Genomic DNA, 12,899 nt, shown 5'->3' with positions numbered 1-12,899 from the left:
CGCTACAAAACATATCGAATATAGAGCCTCGACGATACAGAACTTTGAATTGATAAATCACAATGCAAAATTAATAATTTACTTGATGTAATGTATTAATATTGTGCATTGCTTTCAAACCATGTAGCTAAAAGCTTAGACGAGTGCATGGCGAGACGTGAACACACCCCAGAAAAACTCAAGACTGAAAGCCGTCGCCACCGGATTGGCTCCCAAAACTCTCAGCGCGAGCTGTCTAGCAACCAACCATCAATAGGAGTCCAAACAAGACAGACTGAATGGTGAAGTCAACGTCAGCGAGTTGTGAGGTTTTTTTTCTTCATATTAAACAATATATTACTACAAATGTTCCCTAAAATAGCTATGCACAGCAACTCATAATTGTTTTGAAATGCGTTGGCTATCAATTAAAGCAATCTAAAGTACTGTAGTCTCAAAGCTGGCTAGCCAGCCTAGCTAACATCGCGAGCAGGTGGCTTGCCAGATCGAGGACGACTAGGCAAGCCAGATGGCAGGATTATCTCCTGTTTATTATCAACACTGTAGTTTTATTGTGTTCTGTAGACCAACGGGCCAGCATGCAAAATTAATAGCGTTAGTAATATATCCATGATCATTTGTTAAAGCTGCACATTGTTTTTTCTTCTTCCAGATTTACATCTAGCTTTACGTCGAGGTTATCTCCTTCGAGGTAGCAAGCTTAAACAGCTTTGGTAATGGAAAGTGAAATTACAAATGGTAAGTCTGTTGACATTTTTTATTGGATTTGGAACATTTCCCTACTTAAAATGACGGCATGTCACTGTATGAGTTGAAGAAATAACATTGAAGCATAAAACATGTTTCAGTGAGTACTGGACATTTTTTTTGTGTGTGAGAGAAGTAGAGCTCAGCAGATGACGCCCGTAAGAGGCAGGTACATTTGCTCTCCCCCCAGAGGTGTGAGTAGTGTGTCTGAGATCATTACACCTCCACCCGTGACACAGAGGTCATTAGTAACTAGGGAAGTGTCAGACTTCTTTCCCACCTCACAGCTGGATATACCATGTCACACTCGGTCCCAGAAGGCCACAGCATAAGCTTGTGGATAGGCAAGACCTAGGTTCATTTTAGTAATCTCTATGAGGGGGTCAGATGGCTGAGCGGTAAGGGAGTCGGGCTATTAATCAGAAGGTTGTTGGTTCGATTCCCGGCCGTGCCAAATGACAAGGCACTTCACCCTACTTGCCTCAGGGAGAATGTCCCTGTACTTACTGTAAGTCGCTCTGGATAAGAGAGTCTGCTAAATGACTAAAGGTAAGGTAAGGTAAAGGATGTAGAACAGGGTATGACTGGTATTCAGGTTGTCGGTCGGCCGTTATGCCACCTAGGCAAGATAAGATTTGTTTACAGTCTTTTTGTTTTACTTATCTGTGTTAGTATGACGAAACATAAACCTTTTGGCGTCCCGTTCTTCAGAGGTGCAGGCAGAGCTGGAGTCAGTGGAGGCGGAGTTAGAGGTGGTGGAGCTGCAGGTAGCAGAGCTACTGGAGAAGCAGGCCAGTCTGACCTCCCGCAGGAAACACCTTCTAAGGAAGCTGGAGGAGGCCTGCGACTCCGCCCAGCCCTCAGGCTCCTCCTCCTCGTCACAGTCCTCTAGAGCCGGGCCTATCAGCAAGAAGGAGATGCAACTCTATGACAACTCTGGTACAGTACAGGATAGATTCACGCATTACTCTCCGCTGAGGTGGCCAGTACCAGCGAACAGTTTATGCTACTGGTTCCTGTTGAGACCAGATAGCGCTGTGATGCGTTCGAAGGTGAACCTTTCAGAATTAAAGTCGGTTTCTTACGATGATCTTTTCCATCATTCTAGATTTCCCCTGGTCCAAGGAGCTGGAGGAGAAGCTGAAGGACACGTTCCAGCTGTCTCAGTTTCGTCCCCTGCAGCTGAGAGCCATTAACCTGAGCATGTCTGGCAAGGACCTGTTCTTAGTGATGCCCACTGGACGCGGCAAGAGTCTGTGTTATCAGCTACCTGCTGTCTGCTCCGAGGGTAAGGTCACACGCACACCCACACACAGTTTCATTATCAACTTGGCTCTAAACTCCCCTTATGGCGTTGTTATTGTGGCAGTGGTCAGGCTAATGGTTCTGGGCAAACACGCATTAGCCTTTTCATGGAGAATCACCCATCTGTTGTCCTAATGTGCGTGTGTTTTAGGTTTCACCCTGGTTGTGACTCCTCTGGTGTCGCTTATGGAAGATCAGCTTATGTACTTGAAGTCCAGAGACGTGTCAGCAGTTTCACTCAACGCATCCAGCAGTAAGGTAAACGACCAACACCATCCTAGACAACACAACACCACGTCTATTCCTGCCCCTGCTTTCCCCACACCTCCAGTTTGCACTCTCATGGCCATTATTGACAGTGATAGACTGAGCTATGTGTCCATGCAGGAGCATGCGAAGATGGTGATGGGTGGACTGACCGACCCGAAGGCTCCCTTCAAGATGCTCTACGTCACTCCGGAGAAGATCGCCAAGAGCAAGCTGCTGATGTCCCGTCTAGAGAAGGCCTATCAGGCGGGCAGGCTCAGCCGCATCGCCGTCGACGAGGTCCACTGCTGCAGCCAATGGGGGCATGACTTCAGACCAGGTGACTCACCTTGTGACATTTTCCAGATTTTGCGTAGCCTATGTGTAATCTGCCATCCTTGCAGTTTGTCTCTGACCATTTTTTTCCATAACTGCATTTATGTGCATGGTCATCTACGTGTTCCACACAGTCATAACGTCCTCTCTCCTCGCACGCGTGAAGACTACAAGCTCCTGGGGATCCTGAAGAGGCAGTTCCCTAACGTGCCGTTGCTAGGCCTGACTGCCACGGCAACCAGCAGCGTTCTGAAGGACTGTCAGAAGATCCTGTGCGTGCCTGAGCCAATCACGCTCACCGCTTCCTTTAACCGCACTAATCTGTACTACGAGGTGAGCGCGCCATGGCAACCGCACTCCTGCACCTACCTGGCTGCCCAATTGCCCTTCACGCAGCCGCAACCCCGCACACACACATACACACACACTCCTGTCAGTGATGCTCTGACCGTCTGAAGAAGGCTACATACGTTTATTTGTTGTGACCCTTAATATGCCTCGCTTGCTTCTCTCAGGTTCAAATGAAAGATGCAAACCACGAGACATCAATTGCGGACATATCAGCTTTGATCAAGAAGAGATACCAGGACCAGTCAGGTATTCCACCTCTGGTGTCCCCAACGCTTTACAAGGTTGATTCAACTCTTATGTGACACTCTTATTAGTAAGGGATAATATAATAATATAACAATAATTATCCCACTTATTACACGGCTATTTTCCAAAAAAATAACTTGACACAGTGTATCTTTCTACAATGTATTTGTTACCATAAGCTTATTACCGTGTAATAAGTCTGCTAAATGTAACTCTCCTGGTTAAATGGAGTCAGTGTTTTGGATGTGTCGTGTTCCTGCAGGGATAGTGTACGTGTTCTCTCAGAAGGATGCAGAGGTGGTGTCCTCCGACCTGGAGAAGAAGGGCATCGTGTCATACCCCTACCACGCCAACATGCACCCAAATGATAAGTCCAAGGTCCACCGCAAATGGACCAATAACAAGATCCAGGTACTCACCAACACCAAAGCACACCGTATCAGGCCAGGCTATAGGCCTGCTGGGCTCCCTTGACTTTGGACTCAACTTGGAGCTTTGCTCTCTGACCTGGAGTTGCAGGAAGGAGCGGTTCCATTTCGACCTCTGCGTTTTGGTTTAGTTTGAGGGTGTTGATGACTGTTCCAGGTGGTGGTGGCCACGGTGGCGTTTGGCATGGGCATCGACAAGCCCGACGTGAAGTTTGTGATCCACCACACTATCAGCAAGTCCATAGAGAACTACTACCAGGAGAGTGGGCGCGCAGGTTGGGACTCATTCACTCATTTTTATAATTTTCCTCAACTGCTGCACTTTTTTTTGTCTGAGAAGAACATCTGTTAATGGAGAACTACACAAGGAATTCACGTAAATGTCTCTCTTCCCCCTTTCCAGGCAGGGATGACCGCCCGGCAGACTGTATTGTGTTCTACGGCTTTGCGGACATCTTCAGGATCAGCACCATGGTTGTCATGGAGAACGTGGGGCAGAAGAAGCTTCTGACCATGGTGGACTACTGCCAGAACGTGGACAGGTACTGAAGACATAGAGGGATGGACTGGTGGATGGAGGTGTACTACCATTGCTGATTCCCATCTGTTCTGTCCAGGTGCCGACGCTCAGTCATGGCGGTTCACTTTGATGAAGTCTGGGATGATGAAGGATGCAACCAGATGTGTGATGTCTGCAGACATGGGAACGGTCTGTCTCCCTGCCTGCCTACCTGTCTGTCTCCCTACCTACCTGTCTGTCTCCCTGCCTACCCATCTGTCTGTCTGCCTGCTTGTCTGGGTCTGACTGGTATTCTCATGTCCTCTTGCCTGTGTGTCGCAGACTACATCACAGTGGACATCACAAACCATGCCCGGGAGGTGCTCCAGATCGTGGAGCTGGCAGCCTCTCTGGACGAGAAGATGACCCCTCTGAAGGTGGTGGAGGCCTGGATGGGCAAGGGCCCGGCCAAACGCAGGAAGATGATCCAGACCACCAGCCTCTCTCGCTCGGAGGTGGAGGCCATCATCGTCCGCCTGCTCATCCAGGGCTACCTGAGGTTCAACACCCGTTACATAGCAGTTACACACACACACACACACACACACCTCTACCCATCTGTAGCTGGTTTCTCTATTGATCTGTGGCTGGTCTTCTCCTGGCAGTGAGGACTTCAGCTTCACACCGTACACTACATACTTCTACCTGAAGCCTGGTCGTAAGGCTGCTCTGCTCAAGAGCCAAACTAACTCCATCACTATGAAGATGAGGAGGACGGGGTTGGCAGCAGCAGACACGACCACGGTCAGTACAGAACACACATACACACACACATACACACTGAAGGGAGACATTTCTAGTTGTTCTTCAGTGTTTTTTTGAGAGATATGTGAGTCGATGTCTCAAATATTTAATCCTCCTCTCTCATCCTTTCTCTTTTACTTCTTTGTTCTTCTGTGAAATCTCTCTTTTATTCCTGTGTTGTTCTCTGATCTGTTTTTCCCACTTTTCTATAAACAATTGTGCTTTTTGGATTATGTTTTGTGACACTTAGTTAATGAACTACAGATCCCATGAGGTAAGTAAAACATATTTCCCAGGTGACACAAAAAGGTCTTAATCTTAAATCAAACATCTAGGTCTTTATAATATTTATTTCTGCTGCATATGATTCCTACAACTTGCATTTTCTTCCAAAGCTTTTTTAGAGCAGTAATCATTGCCAACACCATCTTTTACCACCTGTGATCACCACTAGCAATCTAACAACACACTGTTAGAAGAAGCCACCCTTAACCACTGAGACAATTTCTGATCTGATTCACTCACTCAAATCACCTCGGTCTCAAATTGAACGTTTTTTAATTTACTCCGATAATCAACTCCTAAGATGGATCAACAACCTATGATTCCCTTACATGGGCGGGAGAAGGTTTAAAGAAGTCCATCCCCCCATTCTGACGCACATTGTCATCACCAGACTGTGATGGACTGTGAGGAGTGATGCCCCCTGATACCTGGGGAGCAGATATCCTGTGCTGTCCCCATGTCCCATGTCCCTGTCCTGATGTTCTCCTGATCCCATCCACAGTGTGTGAAGCCTGCCAGGTATAAAGCTAATGTCACTGACCTGCAGGTTAAAGGGTGTGGTGACCAGGTAAAGCCACCAGGAGCCAAGAGACCCAGCGGGGACACTGCTGCCAGCCCCCCAGGCAACAAGAAAGCCAAGAAAAACCCTGTCCTCTAGTTCTCCTGGAGGGAAGGTAGAGAGAGAGAGAGAAAGAAAGTACAGTTCATTCATTCTCTGTTTCAACTGCTCCACCGCATCTTGGGCATGGCATCGTCAAGGCAACTGTCTGTCAGTCTTTGGGTTATGATAAAACAAGTGTTTTTTTTGGGGGGGGGGGACAACAAAGTGGTTATCATTGGTGAGAAGGGAAAATGCATGTCCCATTTCTATATCCATACATAAACATTGCTTGTCATTAACACAGTCAGCACTCGTGGTCTGTCTTAACTCAACCCTGTGTGTATGTCCTGTCATTGCACACACACACGTCATTCAGTACAGAGCTTGCTTTCACTAATGCTGTGCCTCACTAACTAGACCCACTAACATGGGTTTGTCTGTCTAGTCATGTATAGAGGCTGTTTGACCATCTGTTAAACTGGCCTTTCCTGCTGCATGTTTGGTGTTAAGAGTCTTTAAAGCAGCACGTTTACTTTTGGTTCATCTCAAACTCTGATTGAACAGGGGCTAAACACTCGGTGTCCGGGTTATGGGTTCTGTCTAACGCTTAGTCACAGGAAATGGATCCTATGCTGTAAGGTGAAAGGTCGCTGACCCTGGCTGTTTCCTGTCTCTTAACAGGAGGATGAGTCTGGTGCTGGAGCCCAACAAGTTTTATCACCTGCTGTTGTCAATGGCAACGGCAGTCCTCTGTCGAGACCCAAGCTAGTGAAGATAGACAAAGACCAACAGAACCTAGCCAAGAAACAGAACCACCCTGATCAGGAGGAGGATGAGGACACTGGAGACGGGCCTGTCCTACCCACCGCTATAGAGGTGGATGTAGAGATCAATATCATAGACAACGAGCACACGCCTCCACCACCACCCATCAAACCTAGTTCCAAACGTAAATCAACGACCCCTCAGAGACGGAGGAGATCCTGCAAAGATCAGTCTCCTCAGGCCCCTGCAGTCTCCACCCCCGACCACCAGGGGCCAGCGTTGGTTGCCTCCCCCTCCCAGGTCTCCATCATCTCTGAGGGAGCTGTGGAGGAGCTCTGTGACCTCCGCAACTACTACAGCAAGCAGCTGCGGCGAATCAACTACATTTCCCAGGAGTACTTGCAGCAGCACCCAGAGCCAGGGGTTCTGGGCTGTATCAGGGAGCCTCTGAAGAGCCTGCGCCTGCCTCGAGGGGCGGCCATTGCCAAGACAGCGAGGAACCTGTGGACCAGAGTCAGCTCTAGGAGAAAGCTCGTCCAGAGATGACCTAGATGGCATCTGGTATTGACTCTAAAGAAATATGTTAGTATTTGTTTTTCCGCATCCGAAATGTTCCATCATTCGGTGTATTTTGTGTATCATTTGATATCATTGTGATATCTTATTAGCGAGCTTGTGTGCCTAGAAATGTTTTAAGCTCACTACCTTCTTGACATTTCATTAATATTTTTATATTTGGCTTGCCTATTTGTTTAGTATTTTACAGCCACTTCAGGTACAGCACTAAGCCTTGCTGTGACACTTTCAGGCACTTTGTTCTTTGAATTGAACTCCTTTGGTTAATAAAACAGGTTTGTACTAATATGGTGCTCAAATGCCATCTGGTGGTCATTTGAAGGTACAACACGCAGTAGAAGGCAGGCAGGGACCATCCTCCAGACAAACCCTCTATCGAGCCTGAGTCCATGTTAAATGCCAAAGCACACCCCAGTCAGCAAAATAATTTATTTTAAACTTAATTTCAACAATCGTTCAAATCACACTTAAATAAAACGGATGTGCAAGACCCTGTAGATAAAAACGTATTGGCTAGAAAAACACTTGGTTTCCCTCTTGTCTGCAGCACGTAGCCTCAGTCAAAGTAGTCCTCTATATCAATGTTGGGGTTCAGCAACTCGTCTCTATAAGGCGTTAAGTCCATCTGATTGAGAATGAGGTTCTCGAACGTCTCCTCCAGGTCAGTGTCTCCGATCAGGACGGCCCCCATCATCCTCCCCTCGCTCAGGACCACCTTGACGTACTCCAGGGCCTTGGTGCAGCGCAGCAGCAGCTCCTGGTCAAGGCCCAGGCCCTGGCCGTTGAACTTCCCCAGAAGGACCACCTGGGAGGACAGGGTGGGAGAGAAACTCATGTCAAACTTCCGCTTCCCAGGACAAATTTTCTGAAACGCACATCACTTTACAGAGCAATATCTATTTCGAATCGACTCTGTCTCATCACGCAGAATTCAGAACAAATATAAATGTAAGAGGACAGTAACCCAGGAATTGCTACAAATGACCTTGTGAAAGCTGGAAATTCTCATGTTCTTTCACTTGGTAATATTTTGAATGTAATTGCAATGTTTGAATTCTTTTGATTGAAATTTGTGTTGTTAATGCTTTGTGTAATTTTATGTTGTGAATATTTTAAAGAGAACCCCAGGAAGATTAGCTGCCATTAAATGGGCCACTAATGGGGATCCTAATAGAAAATGAAATGTCAATATGTGACGTTTTGACGAATTCAAGTTCTAGTTAAATTAATAATCTTCTCACTATCCAATTATTTGATGTTGCCCGCCTCCCTCGCACACAATATTTGACATTAAAAATATGACTTATACTCCTGTTGAACAATGTGGCTGAAATCCACACGACAGTAAGCCCAGGTTTGCAGACCACCAAAAACCACGGTACCTTGTAGTTGAAGAACTTAGTGATGTGCGAGAAGAGCTCGAAGCAGAAGTCCTGCTCTATGGGTTCAGCCAGGGCGTCAGCGGCCATGCAGCGGCCTGCGTACCAGCCCATCTGCCGAGCCTGCGTCCACAAACGCATCTACAGGGGAAATGGACGGAGAAAGAGACTCAGAGGAGAAAGAGACACAGAGGAAAGACAGACTTGCTTCTCAAATCCAAACCAATCTGGTTGGTCAGAGGCCAGTTGAAGGTTGCTTGTTACAGGGGCCACAATCTTGGGGGGGGGGTCATGTCTGTAGCCTACCTGCTGCCACAGAGGGCTGGGTTCCCAGCATGCAGTGCACACATCTCCCGCGGCGTACACGTCAGGCTCTGACGTCCTCATGTGGTCATCCACCTGCAGTCCAGCATCGTCCGCCAGTGCAAACTGACCACATGCATGGAAACACACACACACACACACACACACACAGCCTGTTAAAACTTAGGTGAGACAAAGGTCTGTCAATACTGTGCGTGTAACTGTTTCCTTACACTGTTGCCATGGAGAAATGGTTCCGTGTTGGGCACGACACCTGTGGCACTGACGATGAAGTCACAGCCAAACGTTTTCCCATTGGTCAGCTGGACGTACACCTTCCAGGATACTGCAGGAAGAGAGGGAGAGGATTAGTGGACAGGAAAGGCATATTTACATTTGACATTTCCTATAATCATAAAGGAGAAGTGCAATGAGGCCTCAGGACCTGTGTCAGTTGTGTGCAGAGCATGTTTTGACTGCAGCCATTCCTGGTGTGTGTAGATCTTTTCAACCTCGCACTGGTACTCCACGGTCACTCTGTGAGACACCTGGACACAGCACAGATTACACACACAGTTACACGCATGCATGCAGATACATACAAACACACACACGCACCTCCTCCTGTGCTCCTCTCAGAGTGATGTCCTCGTGCCAGTCTGGTCCCAGGGCACTGCCAGGCTCTGCCAACCTACGATCTCCACCTTAAACACACGCATGAAGCGTGTATTCAGTGAAATATACACATCATTTTTTTCCTCCTTCTAGCACATTTCTGCCAATATACCTGCCCATCGGTCCCAGTGAAGCAGGTGTGTGTTTACCTGAGGTAGCTGCAGCTGAGGCCCCAGCCCCTTCAGTGGTGTAGCGAGCTCTCCTACACGGAGCAGCTCTCCCCGGCTTCTCGGTCGCCAGGGATGGGATGAGGAACTGGGCGGCTCCTGCATCGAAGAAGGTGTTTCCTATGGCCTTGTCTCTTACAGCCCAAATGACCTCGCAACCCTCCACTTCGTACCTGCAAAGGCAAAATACTGCACGTGGATTATTCAGATCTGGGAGCAGATTCATTCAAATTCAACTACAACAACAAAAAAGGAGCATTAGCACTAAGTGGTGTTCGTAGTGCAATATACTTACACTAATTCCAAGGCAATGCCTCCATTCCCAATGACCACTATTCTTTTCGCTCTAGATAACTGCTTTTGAAACTCCTGTAGACAAAAGGGTAGATAAATTCCAATAGGTATAGCAGTATACCAATAGCAGTATACTGACCAATACCCAGATAAACTAAAACAAAGTATATTTGATTCAACAGTAACAGGTGGTTGGTTGACTGTAGACTGTGCAGAGAAGGGCACCCAAGTGTACCTGGGCGCTATCTGTGTCTCTTATCCCCAGGACGAAGGGGTTGTCCTGGGTGAGTAGTTTGGGTCTGCCCCCGCTGCAGATACACAGCTTTTCATACGGGATCTCCTGACCATCTACAGTGTGAAGAGTCTGAGAGCAGTCAGGATCAGAATATCAGTCACACTAAACAAGCCATTTCAACTGATAAATACAGTTTATATCACAAGTGACAAAATATCCACAAGATGGCAGTGCTTGACAGGAAGTCAGGTTGACTTGAGGACAGAACACAAACAAACTGTATGTTTAGGTGGAGATCATTTAGCTTTTCCAGAAATGTAAGAGACAAATACAGACTAGGTGGATTGTGAAAAAGATCCATGCCACTGTTAAAAAAAAAAAAAAAAAAGAACAAGCTATTGTTCAGTACCCAAAATAATAGCAATCGTTTTCCTGTAAGACAGTAGAGGAGAGATCCCATTCTGCCTGCCCAGGCTCCTGCACTTACATGTAGCTGTGCCTGAAGGCCTGTGACAGCAGACTGGATCACTTTCAGGTTAGCATACTTCTCCTCCAGGACGCTGGAGGGACACTCCTCCACATCAAACTCCTCCAGAGTCTTCGACACCTAACCAGGACCAGGGAGGAGATCCAACATGTTATTAGAGTCTGAGAGCAATAAGGAATATCCCAGACGTGTCATAGAAAGTGGATATTATGCAGTTAATGCCATGGACAATCTATACTGTGTAGCAGACGAGATAAAGGGCTAGCTACTATCTGGTGTGGGTCATTCCTGAAAAAGTAACAGACTGGACAACAACCTGCTTACCTGTTTAAAATTTGTAACTGTCTTGATCTGAGGAGCTGCAGTCAGAAGGGCGACATCACTCGATGGAAACTGGGAGGCCAACTGTCGAGATTTTGTCAGTGTTTGCAATATATTTGAGTACAATTTTAGTAAAAATGTATTGATTAATTGTTAAATAATACTACAGTAGCTGGCTAGCTTTAATTCAATAAAAAAATGACTCCGGTGTTAATGTAGAGGACCTAGGAAAGAACTTCAATATGCTGAAGATGCTCACCTGCTCAGCACACGTTACACCTGCGATTCCCCCACCGACAACAACAAACCTGAACGTCCCTTCTTTATTTTCTGCCATCATTCGTTTTTATATAACTTTCGCTTGTGCAGAGAAAAGCTTCCAACCTGGCTAGGATTGTCAATTTCTTCAATGTCCTTATCCCATTCTTTAAAAAAAAGTATCAGTCACAGATTACTGCTTGAAACATCGTGACCCTATTTGCGGTGATAAAATACAATTGGGATACTCAAGATATTGTGGCTTCATGTAACAAACGTGCGATATTGCTACTTCCTTGTTTTCTCAAAGGACTACGGCAAGCGTCAAGGTCTAAAATAATCTTCGCCAGAATGTCCAGTTAGGTGTAGCCATTACAGTCAGTTCACGCTACTACAATCAAAGTTATCCAGAGTGTGCGTAGATGACTAGCCTGCTTATCAAACAGGAATCCTCTGAAGTTAAGATAAAGGTTCCCCGTGCTTATTTTTCTCGTGATATCCTGAACATCCGACCACACATAAGGTCATTAATGTTTTAAGAAGACCCACTGTAAAAAGTACACCAACTTTTCATTGGTTTAGTTTTGATGGGACAGTTTAATCTAACATGGTCCCTCCCTCAAGACCAAAACACAAATGTTTTGCCAGTATGCGTCATCAGATATAAATAGAGAGTGGGAGCATCCAGTTAGAAATAAAACCATCAGAATAAGAAAAACGACTGTTAGGACAGCACCCACGAGCGAGTGACACGACATGCCCGAGTTTTCCCCATCAGTAGTTGGAGTGGTAGGCAATCTGTCATGCATACAAAAACAACATTACCCCCGGCCTGACAGTTTCAATTTCAGCCTTTCAGATTGAATGCACTCTCACCCCATCTGCCTGTACCACTGACCTGCGTGGTGGGTCATTCTTTATTTAGGGTTGGTTGGCATTTGCTTGTGTGTGTCTGTGTATGTGAGTGAGAGAGGAAGAGAGAGAGAGAGAGAGAGAGAGAGAGAGAGAGAGAGAGAGAGAGAGAGAGAGAGAGAGAGAGAGAGAGAGATTCCAAAGGTTGGGAGAAGGGATGGAGATGGGGAAGAACAGATTGAAATATAGTTGTTGATGTCACGACAACGTGGGTCCGCTCATGCAGATCATTATACAGTATGTTCGTATAAATAAAAGACTGATGTATAGTCATTAGATTGAAACTATTTTTGTCTCCTCATGCATGTTAACTTTTGTCCTGAAATGAGATCGCTATAGGACTCAACAAGCACAAATCAACAAAGGGAGAAGGAGAAAGAGATGCCAAATCAGTCATCAGTGCAGGATTAATTAAACTGCCTGTGGTAATTAATAATACTACACAATAATTAGGGTTTGATTCAACTAGACATCCAGATCCACACACAGTGGACTCAATTTAACTGCATGTATGTGGTTAGCATCTTAATAGCCTTGGACAGCAAGTGTGGCCTCTTGCCCCTCTATTGCAGAACATGCGGACATTAACGCCAGGATGGGAAAGATAGCCACAGACAGAGATAGGCTCAATAGAGCATGACCATTGACAGGCTATCAGAGTCTGGTTTGTGACGATGGA

General features: G+C 46.4%; 2 protein-coding genes across 2 annotated transcripts; one reads left to right on the top strand and one right to left on the bottom strand.

The window, feature by feature from the left end:
* The first annotated feature begins 68 nt into the window (after positions 1–68).
* Positions 69–7,475, top strand: recql (RecQ helicase-like). The gene is made up of 15 exons (XM_084701027.1): positions 69–303; positions 653–738; positions 1,459–1,686; positions 1,856–2,035; positions 2,204–2,310; positions 2,440–2,638; positions 2,801–2,967; positions 3,150–3,231; positions 3,494–3,642; positions 3,817–3,934; positions 4,063–4,201; positions 4,277–4,368; positions 4,501–4,717; positions 4,824–4,962; positions 6,530–7,475. Exons 2-15 carry the CDS (start codon positions 717–719, stop codon positions 7,157–7,159), a joined length of 2,469 nt encoding a protein of 822 aa, XP_084557153.1. The 5' UTR covers positions 69–303; positions 653–716; the 3' UTR covers positions 7,160–7,475.
* A 129-nt stretch (positions 7,476–7,604) lies between these two features.
* On the bottom strand, positions 7,605–11,724 carry pyroxd1 (pyridine nucleotide-disulphide oxidoreductase domain 1). Its single transcript, XM_084701024.1, has 12 exons — positions 11,310–11,724; positions 11,054–11,134; positions 10,730–10,849; positions 10,243–10,371; positions 10,009–10,082; positions 9,696–9,886; positions 9,490–9,575; positions 9,317–9,419; positions 9,105–9,217; positions 8,875–8,997; positions 8,572–8,709; positions 7,605–7,994 (listed from the first exon to the last, which is right to left on the bottom strand). The coding sequence occupies exons 1-12, from the start codon at positions 11,388–11,390 to the stop codon at positions 7,746–7,748; spliced, it is 1,488 nt and encodes a 495-aa protein (XP_084557150.1). The 5' UTR covers positions 11,391–11,724; the 3' UTR covers positions 7,605–7,745.
* Positions 11,725–12,899: the final 1,175 nt, after the last annotated feature.

Source organism: Hypomesus nipponensis, chromosome 7 (assembly GCF_054491055.1).
Source record: "Hypomesus nipponensis isolate SF chromosome 7, ASM5449105v1, whole genome shotgun sequence".
Lineage (NCBI taxonomy): Eukaryota > Metazoa > Chordata > Actinopteri > Osmeriformes > Osmeridae > Hypomesus > Hypomesus nipponensis.
This window is presented reverse-complemented; position numbering and strand designations above follow the sequence as displayed.